At 44.7% G+C, this 23,248-nt stretch overlaps 1 protein-coding gene across 1 annotated transcript in view; it reads right to left on the reverse strand.

Moving 5' to 3' along the window:
- Nucleotides 1-23,248, reverse strand: part of LOC139364955 (RNA binding protein fox-1 homolog 3-like) — a 409,389-nt gene that overhangs the window by 125,506 nt on the left and 260,635 nt on the right. The window contains exon 6 of the mRNA XM_071102230.1: nt 15,363-15,472. Within this exon, the coding sequence (XP_070958331.1) occupies nt 15,363-15,472 (110 nt within the window). The remainder of the gene's footprint in view (nt 1-15,362; nt 15,473-23,248) is intronic.

The following is a 23,248-nucleotide window of genomic DNA, read 5'->3' on the forward strand; positions in this document are numbered from 1 at the left end:
TCTCCCTCTCTCCCTTGCTCTCTCTCTACTCCCTCTCCCACTCGATTTTCTCTCACTCTTTGGCTTGTGCTGTCTCTTATTGGTGAATGTGGAATCAGTCAGTACAGCGCGGAGGCTCAACTACAGCAGGAGCAGCCTGCGCCTGACAGCTGCCTCCAGCATTCCTCCACTGGAGCCGTGTTCCTCTGCATAGAGGGGTGCTGTGCTGCGCGCCGAACAAATCGAGATCTCACAGACGGTACTGTAAAATTCAGCATCCCAGGGTGGGGGATGGAGGTGGTGGGGGTTGGTGGGGGGCTGGTGATGGATAGAGCGGCAGGGTGGGGGGGGGGAAAGAGGGTTTTCTGTTGATGATGATGCTATTGATGGTGGCGGGCTATCTGAGGCGGGAGTGAGAAGATCACTCTCCTCTTTTCACTTTCTGACTGACTGAGACGATGTACTTAAGTAATGGCAGCTTCAGCTGTATGAGGAGCAGAGAGAAAACACTGCAGGGAGCACCAATAAAGACTGAATGTACTGAAAGTATGCCAAGGGGAACTAGGAGCATCAGCTTGTTCTCACTCTTTTCTACTTTTCTGCAAAGGTTGTGTGTGTGTGTGTGTGTGTGTGTGTGTCCAGTGCGTGTGCCAATCTTGTTTCAGCTATAGGATCAACCAGAAATAGAGTGGTCAAGAAAAACCAAGGGGGTTCAGATGGACCAAATTGTAGTTGGGGTAATCATATGCAGTAGGTATGGCATATGAAAGAAGAATTTGGTTAGGGGTGAGAATGAAGCTCTGTGCTGTGGGTGTGGGTGCCGAGAGACACGCTTTTGTGTGTTCTCCATCTGGCGGCTGTTAAGGGGAGGGAAGGGAGGGAGGAGGCTCGCCTATCTTTTAGACAGCATTGTAACAATGAGCCTGCCTCAGCAAATTTCTAAACATATCATCAATACACGACTGGGCGCTAACGCTTTTAATATTAACCCTGTGGCAACCAGGGCAGACTGCGGAGAGCTGGAGTGTTTCTGCGGCTTCCTCCACTGCTGGATCATCCAATAAAATACGTCCTGGGGGATGAGCTAATTTGTTGTAGGATCCTAAAGAACATTTGCCAGCCATAGAGAACATTGTGGTAATGAACAGAAGAGATATATTCAGGTTATGTTACCCATCAGTAATTGCCACATAAGGAGGCTGAGTTAAATTTGCAGTTTGCAGCTGGCCCTGAGCGAATTGTGTACACAAGGGGCCTCGTTCATATGGCATTACTGTCATCTTAAATTTATCAACTGTTTTTTTTTCTTACCCCTTTTGTTTTCTTTTAAAAATGAGGAATTGATCGCTGAAATGTAAAACACCAGACGGTTATTTTAGGAACTCCAAATATTCAGTCAAATATAGCTCATGCATAAGTAATGCATTTCTCACTACTTTGTTCTTTTGTTATTGCTAGATCACAAGAGAGCCTCTCCAGCACTGTGTACACACAATCTATTATTGTGGGTATTAACATACAAGTCATCCATATCTTTTTTACATGTCCACCAGACTCAATGGATTTACATTAGCAATCACGGTGGGTAAGCGCCCCCACTCCTCCATCAATCTCTGATGGGAAATAAAAATGAAATGCACTTCTCAGGCAACTCGGATTAAGGATCACGCTTTTATCAAATACTGAAGTCTATTTCAAGTCCTCCTCATAAATAACTGAGGGGAAGGAGAGAGAGAGAGAAGGAGCAAAGAGAGAAAGGGAGGGAGCAAAAAGAAAAGAGAGAAAGGTGGAGGGAAGGAGGAGGGGGAAAGAGACAGGCAGAGGGGGAGAGAGAGTGCATCACGGACTGAAGCTAATACGCAGGGCACTTGGGGTTTTAGGGATTAGAAAAAAGGTAGAATGGAGAAAATAAGATGAGAATTTGAAGGCATTTTAGCATCAAATAATCCCCATGTCTCCTTTCCAGGGATCTCCAGCCCTCAATTACCCATGAAAATGGAAACAGAAAGGGAATTGGGAAGAAGATGGAGCGTCTGGGCCGAGACATGTTGTTTTTCTCCTCCTACTCTCCTACTTCTATTCTCTCACCAGCTCCATTTTTCCATCCTATATAGTGTTTACCAGGATGCTAGTGGCTTTCCCGCCCATTTAGATTTCCCACCAACGTCTAGACTCCCCCAGGGGACTCAGATGTCCATTATGGAGCCAAGAGCCTAAAGCTTTCAGAGAGAAAGGAGGAAGTAAAGGACTTAAATGCACTTTATTCAGCCCTACAATGGCCACCCTCAGCTCAGCTCAGGATCTCCCCCCTTTTATAGGAAAAATCCACCCAATTGACTTTTGGTATTTTTTTCATTAGTCCACTGTTACTACAGATGATGCAAAAGCACATCGCCATGATGATGTGGCAAGTGACACTTTGTTTCTTGAAAGTCCAAGTCTTGAAAGTCCAAGTCTTGAACACTTGACTGCTGACATGCAATATAATGTGGGACTGTATCAACAGCGGACGAATGAAAAAATACCAAAAAATAGTTTTTGAGTGGAGTTTTCCTTTAATATTTAATGGTAATCCTAGTGCTTGTTAGCAGGAATATCCCCGTATCTGCTGTTGGACCATGCCCTGTTCTTCTCATCTTTACAGTGAGAGCATTGAGCTACGGTCCTCTGAGCACTCAGCCCAGGCCCCTGCCTTGAGGACGGGGTCTTAAGGGTCTTGGTATATACTAGACATGGTTCTCTCACCCCAGCCCCATTTCTCTATTAGTCTATGGTGGCTGGTCTCAGCTGCTTCAACTAATGGGCTTTGTGCTGGTTGACCCAAAGACAGGAAGAAAGGATTCTCCATCCTGTGTCTTGTAGAAGGACGGTCTCTAATGACACTTCACTTTAAAGTGTTTCAAGAACAGCTGGTAAGGATCCACAGATGTACTTTATTCACAGGTAGATATTGATATTTCTATATGAGGAGGATCAGACTCATAACTAAGACTTCTGAACAGGTGGAAACATCCTCAAAGGTTTTAGCGATGGGGAAATAGGCCACCGCAGAAAGAAGGATTTTAAGGAAATATACTTTAAAAGTGGCATGTCCTGAAATTCTCTGAAAAACGTCAGTGCTCTACATTCCAATTGCTGCAAAACATATTGTCAATCCCAATATATGAACTAGTCTTTCAAAATTAAAGAAAGAAAATACCCAACATCAAACAAACACATACAGTACACATACATTGAGTTCACCAAACACAGCAACACACACAGACTGTACTGTATATTCTGATGTTAATAATGCAGTGTTCACGTGGCATCTTGGTAGTGTTCAGCAACAGGGGCTGTGTAATTAGGAGTTTTCATCTATACTTTTAGTATTTATTTTCCACCACAGACGGATGCTGGCACTAAGACTGCACTCAGTCAGTTGTATAAGGAAATAATTAAACAGGAACCCATTCACCCAGAGGTGGCGCTCCTAGCGGCTAAAGACTTTAATGCAGGGAAACTTAAATCAGTTCTACCTCATTTCTATCAGCATGTTAAATGTGCAACCAGAGGGGAAACAATTCTAGATCACCTGTACTCCACACACAGAGACGCATACAAAGCTCTCCCTCACCCTCCATTTGGTAAATCTGACCACAATTCTATCCTCCTGATTCCTGCTTACAAGCAAAAATTAAAGCAGGAAGCACCAGTGACTCGGTCTATAAAAAAGTGGTCAAATGAAGCAGATGCTAAACTACAAGACTGTTTTGCTTTCACAGACTGGAACATGTACCGGGATTCTTCAGTTGGCATTGAGTACACCACATCAGTCACTGGCTTTATCAATAAGTGCATAGAGGACGTCATCCCCACAGTGACTGTACGTACATACCCCAACCAGAAGCCATAGATTACAGGCAACATTCCCACTAAGCTAAAGGGTAGAGCTGCCGCTTTCAAGGTGCGGGACTCTAACCCGGAAGCTTATAAGAAATCCTGCTATGCCCTCCGACGGACCATCAAACAGGCAAAGCGTCAATACAGGGCTAAGATTGAATCGTAATACACCGGCTCCGACGCTCGTCTTATGAGGCAGGGCTTGCAAACTATTACAGGCTACAAAGGGAAGCACAGCCGCGAGCAGCCCAGTGACACAAGCCTACCAGATGAGTTAAATCACTTCTATGCTCGCTTCGAGGCAAGCAACACTAAGGCATGCATGAGAGCAATAGCTGCTCTGGATGACTGTGTAATCACGCTCTCCGTAGCCGACGTGAGTAAGACCTTTAAACAGACGGCCTGATGGATTACCAGGACGTGTGCTCCGGGCAAGTGCTGACTAAGTCCGTAATACCAATATGTTTCAAGCAGACCTCCATAGTCCCTGTGCCCAAGAAAACTAAGACAACCTGCCTAAATGACTACAGACCTGTAGCACTCACATCCATAGCCATGAAGTAATTTGAAAGGCTGGTAATAGATCACATCAACACCATCATCCCAGAAACCCTAGACCCACTCCAATTTGCATACCACCCAAACAGATCCATAGATGATGCAATCTCTATTGCAATTTGCATACCACCCAAACAGATCCACAGATGATGCAATCTCTATTGCACTCCCATCTGCCCTTTCCCACCTGGACAAAAGGAATTCATTGACTACAGCTCAGCATTCCAACACCATAGTACCCTCAAAGCTCATCACTAAGCTAAGGATCCTGGGACTAAACACCTCCCTCTGCAACTGGATCCTGGACTTCCTGATGGGCCGCCCCCAGGTGGTGAGGGTAGGTGGCAACACATCTGGCACGCTGATCCTCAACACTAGAGCCCCTCAGGGGTTCGTGCTCAGTCCCCTCCTGTTCTCCCTGTTCACCCATGACTGTGTGGCCAGGCACGACTCCAACACCATCATTAAGTTTGCAGATGACACAACAGTGGTAGGCCTGATCACCGACAATGACGAGACAGCCTATAGGGAGGAGGTCAGAGACCTGGCCGGGTGGTGCCAGAATAACAACCTATCCCTCAACGTAACCAAGACAAAGGCAATGATTGTGGACTACAGGAAAAGGAGGTGCGAGCACAAACCCATTCTCATCGACGAGGCTGTAGTGGAGCAGGTTGAGAGCTTCAAGTTCCTTGGTGTCCACATCATCAACAAACTAGAATGGTCCAAACACACCAAGACAGCCATGAAGAGGGCACGACAAAGCCTATTCCCCTCAGGAAACTACAAGTATTTGGCATGGGTCCTCAGATCCTCAAAAGGTTCTACAGCTGCAACATGGTTGCATCACTGCCTGGTATGGCAACTGCAAGGCCTCCGACTGCAAGGCACTACAGAGGGTAGTGTGTACGGCCCAGTACATCACTGTAACTAAGTTATTTGCTATCCAGGACCTCTACACCAGGTGTCAGAGGAAGGCCCTAAAACTTGTCAAAGACCTCAGCCACCCCAGTCAAAGAGTGTTCTCTCTACTACCGCATGGCAAGCGGTACCGGAGCGCCAAGTCTAGGACCAAAAGGCTTCTCAACAGTTTCTACCCCCAAGCCATAAGACTCCTGAACAGGTAATCAAATGGTTACCCGGACTATTTGGATTGTGTGCCGCCCCCCAACCCCTCTTTTACGCTGCTGTTACTCTCTGTTTATCATGTATGCATAGTCACTTTAACTATACATTAATGTACGTACTACCTCAATAGCCCAACTAACCAGTGCCCCCGCACATTGGCTACCCAAACTATCGGCATTGTGTCCCGCCACCCACCACCCGCCAACCCCTCTTTTATGCTGCTGCTACTCTCTGTTTATCATATATGCATAGTCACTTTAACCATACCTACACGTACATATTACCTCAATCAGCCCGACTAACCGGTGCCTGTATATAGCCTCGCTACTGTTATAGCCTCGCTACTGTATATAGCCTCGCTACTGTATATAGCCTCGCTACTGTTATAGCCTCGCTACTGTTATAACCTCGCTACTGTATATAGCCTCACTACTGTTATAGCCTCGCTACTGTATATTGCCTCGCTACTGTATATAGCCTCGCTACTGTTATAGCCTCGCTACTGTATATAGCCTCGCTACTGTTATAGCCTCGCTACTGTATATAGCCTTGCTACTGTTATAGCCTCGCTACTGTATGCAGCCTCGCTAATGTATATAGTCTTGCTACTGTATATAGCCTCGCTACTGTATATAGCCTCGCTACTGTTATAGCCTCACTACTGTATATAGCCTCGCTATTGTTATAGCCTCACTACTGTATATAGCCTCACTACTGAATATAGCCTCTCTACTGTTATAGCCTCGCTACTGTTATAGCCTCGCTACCATATATAGCCTCGCTACTGTTATAGCCTCGCTACTGTATATAGCGTCGCTACTGTATATAGCCTCACTACTGTATATAGCCTCGCTACTGTTATAGCCTCGCTACTGTATATAGCCTCGCTACTGTAATAGCCTTGCTACTGTTATAGACTCGCTACTGTATTTAGCCTCGCTACTGTATATAGCCTCGCTACTGTTATAGCCTCGCTACTGTATATAGCCTCGCTACTGTTATAGCCTCGCTACTGTATATAGCCTTGCTACTGTTATAGCCTCGCTACTGTATGTAGCCTCGCTACTGTATATAGTATTGCTACTGTATATAGCCTCGCTACTGTATATAGCCTCGCTACTGTTATAGCCTCGCTACTGTATATAGCCTCGCTATTGTTATAGCCTCACTACTGTATATAGCCTCACTACTGAATATAGCCTCTCTACTGTTATAGCCTCGCTACTGTTATAGCCTCGCTACCATATATAGCCTCGCTACTGTTATAGCCTCGCTACTGTATATAGCGTCGCTACTGTATATAGCCTCACTACTGTATATAGCCTCGCTACTGTTATAGCCTCGCTACTGTATATAGCCTCGCTACTGTAATAGCCTTGCTACTGTTATAGACTCGCTACTGTATTTAGCCTCGCTACTGTATATAGCCTCGCTACTGAATATAGCATCTCTACTGTTATAGCCTCGCTACTGTTATAGCCTCGCTACTGTATATAGCCTCGCTACTGTCATAGCCTCGCTACTGTATATAGCCTCGCTACTGTATATAGCCTCGCTACTGTTATAGCCTCGCTACTGTATATAGCCTCGCTACTGTAATAGCCTTGCTACTGTTATAGACTCGCTACTGTATTTAGCCTCGCTACTGTATATAGCCTCGCTACTGAATATAGCCTCTCTACTGTTATAGCCTCGCTACTGTTATAGCCTCGCTACTATATATAGCCTCGCTACTGTCATAGCCTCGCTACTGTATATAGCCTCGCTACTGTATATAGCCTCGCTACTGTTATAGCCTCGCTACTGTATATAGCCTCGCTACTGTAATAGCCTTGCTACTGTTATAGACTTGCTACTGTATTTAGCCTCGCTACTGTATGTAGCCTCGCTACTGTATGTAGCCTCGCTACTGTTATAGCCTCGCTACTGTTATAGCCTCGCTACTGTATGTAGCCTCGCTACTGTAATAGCCTTGCTACTGTTATAGACTCGCTACTGTATTTAGCCTCGCTACTGTATTTAGCCTCGCTACTGTATATAGCCTCGCTACTGTTATAGCCTCGCTACTGTATATAGCCTGGCTAATGTTATAGCCTCGCTACTGTTATAGCCTCGCTACTGTATATAGCCTCGCTACTGTTATAGCCTCGCTACTGTTATAACCTCGCTACTGTATATAGCCTCGCTACTGTTATAGCCTTGCTACTGTATATAGCCTGTATGAAGCCTCGCTACTGTATATAGTCTCGCTACTGTATATAGCCTCTCTAATGTATATAGCCTCGCTACTGTTATAGCCTCGCTACTGTTATAACTTCGCTACTGTATATAGCCTCGCTATTGTCATAGCCTCACTACTGTATATAGCCTCACTACTGAATATAGCCTCTCTACTGTTATAGCCTCGCTACTGTATATAGCCTTGCTATTGTTATAGCCTCACTACTGTATATAGCCTCGCTACTGAATATAGCCTCTCTACTGTTATAGCCTCGCTACTGTATATAGCCTCGCTACTGTTATAGCCTCGCTACTGTACATAGCCTCGCTACTGTATATAGCCTCGCAACTGTATATAGCCTCGCTACTGTTATAGCCTCACTACTGTATATAGCCTCCCTACTGTATATAGCCTCGCTACTGTTATAGCCTCGCTACTGTTATAGACTCGCTACTGTATTTAGCCTCGCTACTGTATATAGCCTCGCTACTGTATATAGCCTCGCTACTGTTATAGCCTCGCTACTGTATATAGCCTCGCTACTGTATATAGCCTCGCTACTGTTATAGTCTCGCTACTGTTATAGCCTCGCTACTGTAAATAGCCTCGCTACTGTTATAGCCTGGCTACTGTATATAGCCTCGCTACTATTATAGCCTCGCTACTGTTATAGCCTCGCAACTGTATATACCTCGCTATTGTTATAGCCTCACTACTGTATATAGCCTCGCTACTGTTATAGCCTCACTACTGTATATAGCCTCGCTACTTTTATAGTCTCGCTACTGTATATAGCCTCGCTACTGTTTTAGCCCCGCTACTGTTATAGCCTCGCTACTGTTATAGCCTCGCTACTGTTATAGCCTCGCTACTGTATATAGCCTCGCTACTGTTATAGCCTCACTACTGTATATAGCCTCGCTACTGTTATAGCCTCGCTACTGTATATAGCCTCGCTACTGTTATAGCCTCGCTACTGTACATAGCCTCGCTACTGTATATAGCTTCGCTACTGTATATAGCCTCACTACTGTATATAGCCTCCCTACTGTATATAGCCTCGCTACTGTATATAGCCTCGCTACTGTTATAGCCTCACTACTGTATATAGCCTCGCTACTTTTATAGTCTCGCTACTGTAAATAGCCTCGCTACTGTTTTAGCCCCGCTACTGTTATAGCCTCGCTACTGTTATAGCCTCGCTACTGTTATAGCCTCGCTAATGTATATAGCCTCGCTACTGTTATAGCCTCACTACTGTATATAGCCTCGCTACTGTTATAGCCTCGCTACTGTATATAGCCTCGCTACTGTTTTAGCCCCGCTACTGTATATAGCCTCGCTACTGTTATAGCCTCCCTACTGTATATAGCCTCGCTACTGTTATAGCCTCCCTACTGTATATAGCCTCGCTACTGTATATAGCCTCGCTACTGTTATAGCCTCCCTACTGTATATAGCCTCGCTACTGTTATAGCCTCGCTACTGTTATAGACTCGCTACTGTATTTAGCCTCGCTACTGTATATAGCCTCGCTACTGTATATAGCCTCGCTACTGTTATAGCCTCGCTAATGTATATAGCCTCGCTACTGTATATAGCCTCGCTACTGTTATAGTCTCGCTACTGTTATAGCCTCGCTACTGTATATAGCCTCGCTACTGTTATAGCCTGGCTACTGTATATAGCCTCACTACTGTTATAGCCTCGCTACTGTTATAGCCTCGCTACTGTATATAGCCTCGCTATTGTTATAGCCTCACTACTGTATATAGCCTTGCTACTGTTATAGCCTCACTACTGTATATAGCCTCGCTACTGTTATAGTCTCGCTACTGTATATAGCCTCGCTACTGTATATAGACTCGCTACTGTTATAGCCTCGCTATTGTTATAGCCTCACTACTGTATATAGCCTCGCTACTGTTATAGCCTCACTACTGTATATAGCCTCGCTACTGTTATAGTCTCGCTACTGTATATAGCCTCGCTACTGTATATAGACTCGCTACTGTTATAGCCTCGCTATTGTTATAGCCTCGCTACTGTATATAGCATCGCTACTGTTATAGCCTCGCTACTGTATATAGCCTCGCTACTGTTATAGCCTCACTACTGTATATAGCCTCGCTACTGTTATAGCCTCACTACTGTATATAGCCTCGCTACTGTTTTATCCCCGCTACTGTTATAGCCTCGCTACTGTTATAGCCTCGCTACTCTATATAGCCTCGCTACTGTTATAGCCTCGCTAATGAATATAGCCTCGCTACTGTATATAGCCTCGCTACTGTATATAGCCTCGCTACTGTTATAGCCTCGCTACTGTATATAGCCTCGCTACTGAATATAGCCTCGCTACTGTATATAGCCTCACTACTGTTATAGCCTCGCTACTGTATATAGCCTTGCTACTGTAATAGCCTTGCTACTGTTATAGACTCACTACTGTATTTAGCCTCGCTACTGTATATAGCCTCGCTACTGTATATAGCCTCGCTACTGTTATAGTCTCGCTACTGTATATAGCCTCGCTACTGTTTTAGCCCCGCTACTGTTATAGCCTTGCTACTGTTATAGTCTCGCTACTGTATATAGCCTCGCTACTGTTTTAGCCCCGCTACTGTTATAGCCTCGCTACTGTTATAGCATCGCTACTGTTATAGTCTCGCTACTGTATATAGCCTCGCTACTGTTATAGCCTCGCTACTGTATATAGCCTTGCTACTGTTATAGCCTCGCTACTGTATGTAGCCTCGCTACTGTATATAGTATTGCTACTGTATATAGCCTCGCTACTGTATATAGCCTCGCTACTGTTATAGCCTCGCTACTGTATATAGCCTCGCTATTGTTATAGCCTCACTACTGTATATAGCCTCACTACTGAATATAGCCTCTCTACTGTTATAGCCTCGCTACTGTTATAGCCTCGCTACCATATATAGCCTCGCTACTGTTATAGCCTCGCTACTGTATATAGCGTCGCTACTGTATATAGCCTCACTACTGTATATAGCCTCGCTACTGTTATAGCCTCGCTACTGTATATAGCCTCGCTACTGTAATAGCCTTGCTACTGTTATAGACTCGCTACTGTATTTAGCCTCGCTACTGTATATAGCCTCGCTACTGAATATAGCCTCTCTACTGTTATAGCCTCGCTACTGTTATAGCCTCGCTACTATATATAGCCTCGCTACTGTCATAGCCTCGCTACTGTATATAGCCTCGCTACTGTATATAGCCTCGCTACTGTTATAGCCTCGCTACTGTTATAGCCTCGCTACTGTTATAACCTCGCTACTGTATATAGCCTCGCTACTGTTATAGCCTCGCTACTGTATATAGCCTGTATGAAGCCTCGCTACTGTATATAGTCTCGCTACTGTATATAGCCTCTCTACTGTATATAGCCTCGCTACTGTTATAGCCTCGCTACTGTTATAACTTCGCTACTGTATATAGCCTCGCTATTGTCATAGCCTCACTACTGTATATAGCCTCACTACTGAATATAGCCTCTCTACTGTTATAGCCTCGCTACTGTATATAGCCTTGCTATTGTTATAGCCTCACTACTGTATATAGCCTCGCTACTGAATATAGCCTCTCTACTGTTATAGCCTCGCTACTGTATATAGCCTCGCTGCTGTTATAGCCTCGCTACTGTACATAGCCTCGCTACTGTATATAGCCTCGCTACTGTTATAGCCTCGCTACTGTTATAGCCTCGCTACTATATATAGCCTCGCTACTGTCATAGCCTCGCTACTGTATATAGCCTCGCTACTGTATATAGCCTCGCTACTGTTATAGCCTCGCTACTGTTATAGCCTCGCTACTGTTATAACCTCGCTACTGTATATAGCCTCGCTACTGTTATAGCCTCGCTACTGTATATAGCCTGTATGAAGCCTCGCTACTGTATATAGTCTCGCTACTGTATATAGCCTCTCTACTGTATATAGCCTCGCTACTGTTATAGCCTCGCTACTGTTATAACTTCGCTACTGTATATAGCCTCGCTATTGTCATAGCCTCACTACTGTATATAGCCTCACTACTGAATATAGCCTCTCTACTGTTATAGCCTCGCTACTGTATATTGCCTTGCTATTGTTATAGCCTCACTACTGTATATAGCCTCGCTACTGAATATAGCCTCTCTACTGTTATAGCCTCGCTACTGTATATAGCCTCGCTGCTGTTATAGCCTCGCTACTGTACATAGCCTCGCTACTGTATATAGCCTCGCAACTGTATATAGCCTCGCTACTGTTATAGCCTCACTACTGTATATAGCCTCCCTACTGTATATAGCCTCGCTACTGTTATAGCCTCGCTACTGTTATAGACTCGCTACTGTATTTAGCCTCGCTACTGTATATAGCCTCGCTACTGTATATAGCCTCGCTACTGTTATAGCCTCGCTACTGTATATAGCCTCGCTACTGTATATAGCCTCGCTACTGTTATAGTCTCGCTACTGTTATAGCCTCGCTACTGTAAATAGCCTCGCTACTGTTATAGCCTGGCTACTGTATATAGCCTCGCTACTATTATAGCCTCGCTACTGTTATAGCCTCGCAACTGTATATACCTCGCTATTGTTATAGCCTCACTACTGTATATAGCCTCGCTACTGTTATAGCCTCACTACTGTTATAGCCTCGCTACTGTTATAGCCTCACTACTGTATATAGCCTCGCTACTGTATATAGCCTCGCTTCTGTTATAGCCTCGCTACTGTTATAGCCTCGCTACTGTTATAGCCTCACTACTGTATATAGCCTCACTACTGTATATAGCCTCGCTACTGTATATAGCCTCGCTACTGTTATAGTCTCGCTACTGTTATAGCCTCGCTACTGTTATAGCCTCGCTACTGTTATAGCCTCGCTACTGTTATAGCCTCACTACTGTATATAGCCTCGCTACTGTTATAGCCTCGCTACTGTATATAGCCTCGCTACTGTTATAGTCTCGCTACTGTATATAGCCTCGCTACTGTTATAGTCTCGCTACTGTTATAGCCTCACTACTGTATATAGCCTCGCTACTGTTATAGCCTCGCTACTGTTATAGCCTCACTACTGTATATAGCCTCGCTACTGTTATAGCCTCGCTACTGTATATAGCCTCGCTACTGTTATAGCCTCGCTACTGTTATAGCCTCACTACTGTTATAGCCTCACTACTGTATATAGCCTCTCTACTGTTATAGTCTCGCTACTGTATATAGCCTCACTACTGTATATAGCCTCGCTACTGTATATAGCCTCGCTACTGTTATAGCCTCGCTACTGTTATAGCCTCGCTACTGTTATAGCCTCACTACTGTTATAGCCTCGCTACTGTATATAGCCTCGCTACTGTTATAGCCTCGCTACTGTTATAGCCTCGCTACTGTTATAGCCTCACTACTGTATATAGCCTCGCTACTGTTATAGCCTCGCTACTATATATAGCCTCGCTACTGTTATAGCCTCGCAACTGTTATAGCCTCGCTACTGTTATAGCCTCACTACTGTATATAGCCTCGCTACTGTTATTTTTCATTACTTTTCTATTGTTCACCTAATACCTTTTGTTTTACTTAAAAACTGCACTGTTGGTTAGAGCCTGTAAGTAAGCATTTCACTGTAACAGGTACACCTGTTGTATTCGGCCAACGTGACAAATACACTTTGATTTGAGTGTGCGTGTGTGTGTGTGTGTGTGTGTGTGTGTGTGTGTGTGTGTGTGTGTGTGTGTGTGTGTGTGAGTGAGTGAGTGAGTGAGTGAGTGAGTGAGTGAGTGAGTGAGTGAGTGAGAGAAAAAGGAGAGCAAGCCTTCCAAATCGTTTCTGGTGTTGTAAATGCAACAATACTACAATTGTAAAACATGTAAAATAAGTATACTTCGTGAAATTCTGAAACTGTGTAGATTTTGTAGGATAAATACTGACCGGTTAGTGATACTTGAAAGTCTGAAGCGTCAGTATTATTGTCAGTGACTGGTGGACCCTGAGAAACTGTTGTGTTGTCCCCTTCTCCCCATCGGCCAAGAACAATAGAGACACCTTTTCAGTGCATTAAACCCCTTTTAAAAGGGAAGTGAAAGCCACCTTCTCTGACAGGTAGGCTGTTTGATGTCTTTGTCACGTCCTCATCCTTCAAAGGCTTCAGCTCAGCACACGCCACCATGCTCTGAATCATTTACTGTGCTCTCTCTCTCTCTCTGTGTGTGTGTGTGTGTGTGTGTGTGTGTGTGTGTGTGTGTGTGTGTGTGTGTGTGTGTGTGTGTGTGTGTGTGTGTAGGAGTAGGTGGAAGTGTAGGTTTAGGTGTGTTTGTGTTGGTTTATATTGTTGTGTTTGTGTTTTGTGTCTGTGAGTGCGTTCAGTTGACTTTTTGGACATATTTTGATATTCCTATCAGCAAAGTTGCAGGAAACGTATTTCTATACTGTAAACCTTTTTTCTACAACAACCCTTTTTATGTACCCTAATTTCTTGTTGTAACTTTTACATACCATGCTGACTTCTTGTGGTGACCACATAGGACCACACCCATACAGACTATAGGATGCCAATTGGACACATGGTGTAGCAAACTGTTGGAAACACACACTTGGAGAGAAAATGATCTCCAGCAATTGTGTTTGCCCTGGAGCCACAATATTTGGTTCATAGTTCTCTCATGAGGATGGCTCTAGAATCCCTCACTTCCACAGTTTTGGATTCCTGCCATTTTGGTAACAGAAACAAGCCGATTCATTTACAGTCATGGTTCTTAACTGACAGAAGCATGATAGATCTATCCAATTGTAAAGATACATAATAACGTTGAAAAAAAAATCAATTAACTTATAACATATAACAAGTTACCCATCCTGAGTTTGTCAACATTTCTTATCCCTGTGTGACATTACTGAAACCCTGTATGCCAACTGACATCAGCCGATTCCAAAGTACTATTATACCCAAGTCTAAACCAACATGAAATGTCCTTTTGACAGAAAGGGTAAATACTTATCATTCATTCTTAACCCAAGTATCAACTTGTACTCTCAAGCCCTTAATTATAATCTTGTAATTTTCATTTAGGCTGTCTGCATGAAACTACATTTCATGAATTATTTAGCTGGTTATGCTCTTTTCCCAAAGGAAACTAGACTATCTCTCTCTATAAGAACCTGAAAGGCAGAGAAAAAGAAGAACCACATATGCCTTCACCTCTGTATCTAGGGCCAGAGAGGAATGTAGAAGACTTTGTTGACGTCTTCACTTGTACTCACATGGGGCTTTCTTAGCTTCAGCTCAGAGGAACCAAAGCCTTTCAAAAGAATGAAATACAACAAATGGCTTAGATGTGGTGGGGATTCCTTGACTTAAAACTTACTGTGCAGGACTTTCATATCGTGGAGCATATAACAACTTCAGATAACAAGATGTCAACAGTAGGGGCATCAAACCCAGCCACAAGAGACTGCAGGCAGAGATTCATCCACCTGAATTCTCCGCTGCCACACAGAGCCACGTGAGGCGCTCAGTACAAAATGGAGGTAAGTGTGAGAAGTAAGTGTGATGTGAGGGGCCAGAGCTGCTCTTACCAGTCTCGTGAAGAGGGGAACTCCTAAATGCCAGAGGTGCTCGTTGAGCAGCCCGCTGTACACCACGTTCCCGAAGACAGCAATACTTCCTGATTTACACAACGTGTTTCCTACAGGGACAGAAACAGAGAGGAGAGAAAACACAGAGTCATTCAAATGGACTACACTACACTCCAGCAATGTACTAGGCTTTATTAGCAGGATTGGAAATTTAAATCATAGGAAATCATTGCACAGCCACAGAAATTGAAATAAAAGAAAGAAATAAGAAATATAATAGAGAGCACCACATTGATTGTTATGAATATTGATTTCAGAGGTTTGTGATGAACAGGGAAATGTAGCTGCTGTGAAATCGATAGCACAAGTACATGTGTTTCAACTGCAGATGGTGGAACCTCCAGCTAGCCTAATGAGATGCTTACAGTGATAACATCAGTGTGTAACGATCAGAGGTGTGCTGAAGGAGAGATCTGTCAGAGAAAGTCTGTACAAAGCCACCCATGACAGTGCCTCTTACTGTATGTTACATACAGCTCTGGTTAGTCCCTGTTCCATCAACACAGGAAGTCAAACTCCTTGACCCTCGAACTCCCGTTCCCTCCATCCTCCACCCCCCTTAGTCACATTACCACCCCCATTAGCACACTCTCCATGTGAGGACAGTCAGACCACAACATTGGCAACCCTGTATGAGACATGTAAGCCCGGCCCTCAGCCCTCCGCCTCCAGCCCTGGCCACAGTGACACGGCTGCTGTGTATGAAGAGCTTCTGCCTGGAGAGGAGAGAACCACTCTTAAGTTAGGCCCCTGCAGCAGCTGAGGAGCCAGCCCACACACTAACACTAAGGTCCCCACAACATATGATTTACACACACACTACTACACGTCCCCAAGTATGATGAACGCAGGTCTCCATTGTAATTTCTGCACAAAGGAATGCTGCAAAGGGAAAGTGGGGGAAACTGGAAGCAGTGCTGACAAGCAACACATGCATTATTTAAAAACCAAAGTAAAAAATGCCCATTAAAGTGTCAGTGGTGCTCTCGACGGCTGGCGGTGGAGGTGGCTAGGGCGCGGTGTGTGTATTACTGTTATTAATGGGCCAGGCGTGGGGGGCATTGCTACGCTGTGATTGCTTTGCTGTTGCCATCCAGGGTTCACGCAATTTTTTTCACCTATTCTTTTTCAAGAGCGTGTGTGCAAGTGTGTGTCTGTGAGAGAGAGAGAGAGAGAGAGAGAGAGAGAGAGAGATAGGGAGAGAGGGAGAGAGAGAGAGATACACTGCAGGCCGGGAGCAGTGTCAATGAGCTCCGACTGCTAATTAAGAGAGGGACCTTCCCTAGCGAGTAGCAGCACAAGTGCTTCTATCATCCTCTGATACAGTGTCATGTTCTTCCTAAATACAGTGGGCTGGGGATGGGGTGGACATATTGGAAATAAGTACATAGCACTTCACTATGCAGCATGAGATAAAGGGTTACTGTTACTGACAGTAGCCCTTATTACTACAGTCAACCTTTAACTGCCTCAGTCTCCAACACATGTTACAGTCATACCTTTGGAGTACAGAAAGATGATGTAATGCTTCTCTGAGAAGAAAGAAGACGACATTGTGGTCCTGTGACTGAGTGTTGGCTCTCTCCTCAGTTCTGACACCACTTCACTACAGAGGAATTTAAAGCGTAGGGAAAATCAAGCAATCAAGCAATCAATACAGTATCCCTCTAGCTACAGATTCATAAACAGAGGAAGGCTCGAGGCAGTTCATGTCACATTCATCTCTGTAACTGCCTCTGAAATGCAGCCAGAAAGCAAGGTGCTAAAAAACCCATTTGATTTCAACTCATAGTTCCACTATTTAAAAAGAGCACGTGGAGCATTTCTTCCATTTAATAACATGTGTTCATTCTTTAATCTGGTGACATGTGGTCATTGGTCCGTCTGTGTTAAAGAGTTGATATTCTGTGTTTGGTGCCCATGTCTTTTTTCTGTTAGGTCCTCTCAGCAGTTGTGTGCTTCTATCTTATCTGCAGACTCAACATTATCGAGGCCAACCTCTGATTAATTATTAATTGTGTGATTAAAATGTAGAGAAGGAGGTGTGTGTGTGTGTGTGTGTGGGGGGGGGGGGGGGGTGGAGAGAGGCAGGCAGGGAGGGGTTGGGTTGGGTAGCAGCCTGTATCCTTCCTACATCATTGGTGTCGGTCTCCACAATGTTATTATCCAGACCTATAAATGACATTTTTCATCGCTATCTTTATATATGTTTCTGTTACATATCAGAACAGGGCATTTGACAGGAAGCTTCTAACAGAGCGTAATGGTCAAGGCACATGTGATGGTGATGTGATGGTGATGGGGTGGTGGGTGTTGTTTTATTAACTGAGTGATGCCGTCACTTCGACTGAGTGTGCCTGGCGTGATCCTCCTCTGGATCGGTATGTGACTCCCCCTTTCATCTCAGAGTCACACACACAGAAAGATGAGGGATTTGGAGCCCAACACTTTCCTGTCAGACTACAAGCAGCATCAGCCATGTGTAGCTTACTTACACCAAATGAGGACCTAAAGAAAAATCCCAGAAAAATGTGTACCGCTCACTACAAACCATAAGCAGTACATGCAGTGTAGTAGTAGTCATTTGTAGCACAATACAAAGCATTGAATGAAGTAAAAAATAAAATAAAATGTATCTGTCAATTATTGTCAAAAGTGTTTGCAATAGTTTAGGTGTTGGGTGAGATTTATTTTAATGAATCAAATGTGCAGTGGTTATCTGCTTATGAGTGTGTGTGTGTGTGTGTGTGTGTGTGTGTGTGTGTGTGTGTGTGTGTGTGTGTGTGTGTGTGTGTCCTTCCCTGGCCACTGCTCTCACATGTGCTCCCCTGACAATGCAGATGAAGGTGGGGAGCTGGAGCACAGAGCTCCAGAGCGATGCAGCTCAGAGATCCTTGTTTCTAGCGACAAGGCACATTGCTGCAATGCAATAAGGGCAAACAACACTTTTAATAATTCAGGGCATGATACCATGAGGGGGGATGGGTGGGGCAGAGATGCCTTAGAGTAGCGCAGAATGGCTCATTTAGCCCCTGCCACGCATTATTAAAGTTCTATCGAACCCCCTCCTGAGTCCTTCCTCAAGTCTTATCCCCCTTCCTCATTCCAAAAGCCTGCAAGGTAACCAATAAGAGCTAGCAACATTTATAAACAACAAAGTACCCTGCACCTTGGAGGAGGTAAACAATGGTGTTCCTCTTAATCTCCTTTTCCCGTGCTCTCCGTGAGTCCTCAGGTCCAGAATTTGTCATTGCTTTATCCTGTTTGCACTGTAGTCCACAGAGCCTTCTCATTCCGGATTATGTCCTTCCTGAGCTATGCCCATGGATGCAGAAAAATGTGGGGAATGAACCTTGGATGGAATCCGTTGGAGTAATAAAACAGTCCTCCCGTGTTAATGACGTATGATGGCATTGCTCTGGACATGTTCAAAGAATGATAATAGTACTTAATAAGAAAGAAGATTTCTGCTCCAAAGTGCTTTCCCTGTTTACATTCAAATAGGTTGACGCTGAGATAAGATAGGCTTGTCTACACAATTGCTCCAAAATAATACAGTTGGATTCAGATCAAAAGCAATGCATTGGAGAATTTTAAACAAAATATGTTTTCCTTTTTTCATGTCAATCACATAAAATAAGTATTACAAAATGCAAATTGCTACCATGTAATTACTAATTAAATGCCAGAGAACAATGCACAGGCTATAAAATAATCAGATAGTGACAGGTGCAGTATACACTGCTGCAGGGTCCTCTTAAATCATAACAAATGTTTCCTGAGAGTGCAACATATGCCGCCACATATGCAAAATGCAGCTAACCAGGGAGAAAAGAAAAACCTGCCCATGAAAGTCAGAGGCGTTATGGTAGACATAGAGTTTGATGATAGACCTTGTAAATCAGTGCAGCTGGAATAGCCAGCCAGCCAGTCAGTCAGCCAGTGTGACTCTTTATATCTCTTTCTCTCTTTCTGCCTGCCATTTTAGCTGCTCAACACAGAGGTCCCATTTTCTTCAAAGATATGTAAATTAGCCACGTCGGCTCCTGTTGTAGGGCTGATCTGGTCTGATCCTAACAGTGAAACCTACCTACGTACTAAACTGTACCACGGGCTTCCCGCCACCCTCCCTCCCTCCTCCAGGAACCCAGCGGTAGGAAGAAAGAACGAGGTCCCTGAGGTATCCCTCCTCTCATAACACCAGCCCTGTTAATAGATGAGTCATTACATTCAAAGTGAACAATTATTTTAATACCATAACATATAAAAAAGAAAACCGAATAAAGGCAGATATATAGGCAGCATATATTGTAGCTTGCATAGCGCCTATGAACTTTGATCAGAGCTAATGTAGTTATTGTGTCACATTGAGGTGGTAGGGCCAGCAGAGGGAGGGAGGCTCCAGTTGTAGCGTGTTCTCCTCAGATAGCTCCAGCTACAGAAAAAGCCATCTCCTCTCCTTTTCTTTTCCTTCCCCTTTGCTCTCCCCTCCTCTAATCTCCTCTCCTCTCCTGTCCTCTCCCCTCCTCTAATCTCCTCTCCTGTCCTCTCCCCTCCTCGCCCTCCTCTACTCTACTCTCCTCTCCCCTCCTCTTTTCTCCTCTCCCGTCCTCTACTCTCTTCTCTCCTCTCCTCTCCCGTCCTCTACAATCCTCTCCTCTCCCGTCCTCTACTCTCTTCTCTCCTCTCCTCTCCCGTCCTCTACAATCCTCTCCTCTCCCGTCCTCTACAATCCTCTCCTCTCCCGTCCTCTACTCTCTTCTCTCCTCACCCGTCCTCTAAAATCCTCTCCTCTCCCGTCCTCTACAATCCTCTCCTCTCCAGTCCTCTACAGTTCTCTCCTCTCCTCTCACCCCTTCTCCCCTCTCCTCCTCTGCCCTCCCCTCCTCCGCTCTACTCTCCCCTCCTCCCCTCTCACCAATTCTCCTCTCCTCTCACCCCTTCTCCCCTCCTCTCCTCCTCTCCTTTCCCCTCCTCTCACCCCTTCTCCCCTCCTCTCCTCGCCTCTCCTCTCACATCCTCTCCAATTCTCCCTTCTCCTGTCCTTGTGCATTATGAATGGAGCCATGTTCAGTCACGGACTGGCTGCACTTTCTGAACTTTCGCTGAGTAAGTTCTACTGGCTCCTCTACTCTTTAATCATTCCCCATTAGAGCAGAGGCCTATTGACTTCCAGTATGGAGATGAATAAGGCTGTAGCACCAGCACCAGCCATATCTGGCTGCAGGCAGGAAGGAAGGGATTCATAGCACTAATAACAAGCCTGGGCCACAGACCCAGACACAGACCCAGAAACAGACCCAGACACAGACCCAGACCCAGACACAGACAAAGACCCAGACACAGCTGATGAAGAGCACTAGATCTGGGGAGGAGGAGGAGGAGGAGGAGGAGGAGGAGGAGGAGGAGGAGGAGGAGGAGGAGGAGAGTCTCTGACGGTGGATGACATCAGTGTCATCAGCACTGGAACTGTTATTGATTTAGTAGTCTTCAAAACTATTACTGACGTCATCACCTTCATCTTCATCACCCTTCGTCATCTGAGGATAAGAATTGACTTGGCAGCCAACAATAAAACTAATCAATAAATAAATTAGCTATTAAATTGAAACTATAGAGCATGAAATATTTGACAAGCATTCACATTTTTGGGAGCTTTTTAAAAATGTTTTATTCAAAACTGCAGGAGAATTCTTGAGGTCCTGGCAATGGGAGAGAACTGGGAGAGACAACAGTGGATGGAGATGCAGCACATACGTCTCTATGTCTCCACTGTAGCCTGTGTTAAGGTGGACTGGTCCACTCAGTAGAATGGAGTTATGATGAAGGGCCTTTAGGATTGCATCAGACTATTGATTGCTAGCAGCACTGAGAGACGTGGTTTACCATCGTTATAAACAACCTTTTTGTGAAGTACAGTTTGGGGAAACAAATTATTTTATTTAGTAGATTTTTGGATTTGACTGTTGAATAATTTATGGCTACACAACCCTTGGCACGGGGAGCGAGAAAACCCCCACAAAGAGCACATATCAAATGCTATCATATACAGGCCTGCATACTTGAATGCTTTCTCTTTCCAATAGATTTTTTACCACTCAACCTACATCGGCTCTGCTTTGTCAACATCAGTTGAGTGAGAAGTCCCAAGGGCCAGAAAATCTCCTGTAATCTGCCAGACTTTTCTGCCATGTATGGCACACTTGTTTTCCTATATCCCTCTAAGTGTTATTGAGTCTGCAAACGCTGACATTGTTTTATCATTTTGGATCCAGTATCTGGGTGAAATGCCCAGTAGGGCTGTTTGAATTACTTGAGCTGTGGTGAATATTATGCCAGATGTATTCTTCACCCAGATGCTGTATTAATTCATGGATAAATGACAGAATGATGGCTATGGAAACAAATGCATGTATTTTTCACATCAATTAATAATTCAATGAATTCACATCAGATCTTTTCACATCAGATATATTTCAGATCTGATCTGATTAGTCAAAAGACCAATTAGTGAAAAGAAGATCAGAATTGGGTTACCTGTGTAAACACAGCCTATTTGATATATTTATGTCCTTGGTCAGGGGCTGATGACAAGGGTCTGTTTAAGAGCCCTTGTGGAAAAAAAGGTGGATAGCATCAGTAATCCTGCAATGAGGAAATACTCGAGCAGCAGCTCACACAGTGGGGGAGGTGGAGGAGGAGGAGGTGGGGGGTCTATAAAATATCAAAGCAGATCGATTAGCCTGACCTCATACCATATCCATGTTGTGCAGCGAGGGAGGGAGCCATACAGGGTCAAATCAGATCAAGGAACAAAACAAAGCAAGCCCAATGATATTTTTCAGATTTTTGGCATAGGTTATTTTGTTAATAACGATAGAATAAATCCTATTTTCACCTATTTTGTGGGAAAATTCATCCAAACTAGCATTATTGCCATTCTCACTTGTACCGAAGACAAACTGTGATTGCTACAGTGCCGCAGCAGTCGTTCCTTCCTGAAAAATAAAAAAGAATCACCAGGGATGATGGCTCTCACATCGTGTTCCACATTCGTGTTGTCTAGTATCGGCTTTATAAAGACCATGGCCCACTCAATTGCACTCCAGAGGCAGAAGCTTACTAACTGAAGAGAAACCAGGTCAACTGATAGGGGAATTGTATTGTTATCTTTATATGTGTGCCGCAGATACAGTGGTGGAACTCTTGTTAGCGACTCTGCCGTTTACAAAGCAATCAGGCTGGGTTATCGACACGGGAGGAGCGGCACTAGCCTACAGTAATCCACTCCATGTTTGCTAATGAACGGCTGCGCGGCTTGGTGCCCTGGCTATAGCTATGCCACGGACGGAGATTGAAGATGGAGAGAGCTCCAGAATAAACAGGAACAGGGGAAAGGGTGGAGGGACGGTCTGGGTATGGGATGGGGAGGAGGGGGGCTGTTGCCCTGTCTTGACATCCCATCATGAGACCCCTTGGCTGGGCCGGTTGGGGAGGGGAGGGAGGGAGGGGAGGCTTGCTGCTGCTTGCTGGCGATGCAGAGTCTGTTTGCTGTGCATCCATCAACCTCTGTGTCCTGCCGAGGAGGCGATCGATACTCAACACAAAAGCTCATTGATGACAGACAGCTCTTGACAAACATATAGCATTTTTTCTGTCTAGTATAGCAATAATCTCCAAGGTCAGTGTGAGTCATTCAAGACGGTGGAGACACAAGGAGCTCATGCGAAGCGCCGTGAGACAGCTTCTTACGGGCTGAAACAAAGGGATTGCACTGATGTATTTTAGTGTCTATTTTACTTCTTGGCACATTGTTAGACTCCACA

Source organism: Oncorhynchus clarkii, chromosome 13, assembly GCF_045791955.1.
Source record: "Oncorhynchus clarkii lewisi isolate Uvic-CL-2024 chromosome 13, UVic_Ocla_1.0, whole genome shotgun sequence".
Taxonomy (NCBI): domain Eukaryota; kingdom Metazoa; phylum Chordata; class Actinopteri; order Salmoniformes; family Salmonidae; genus Oncorhynchus; species Oncorhynchus clarkii.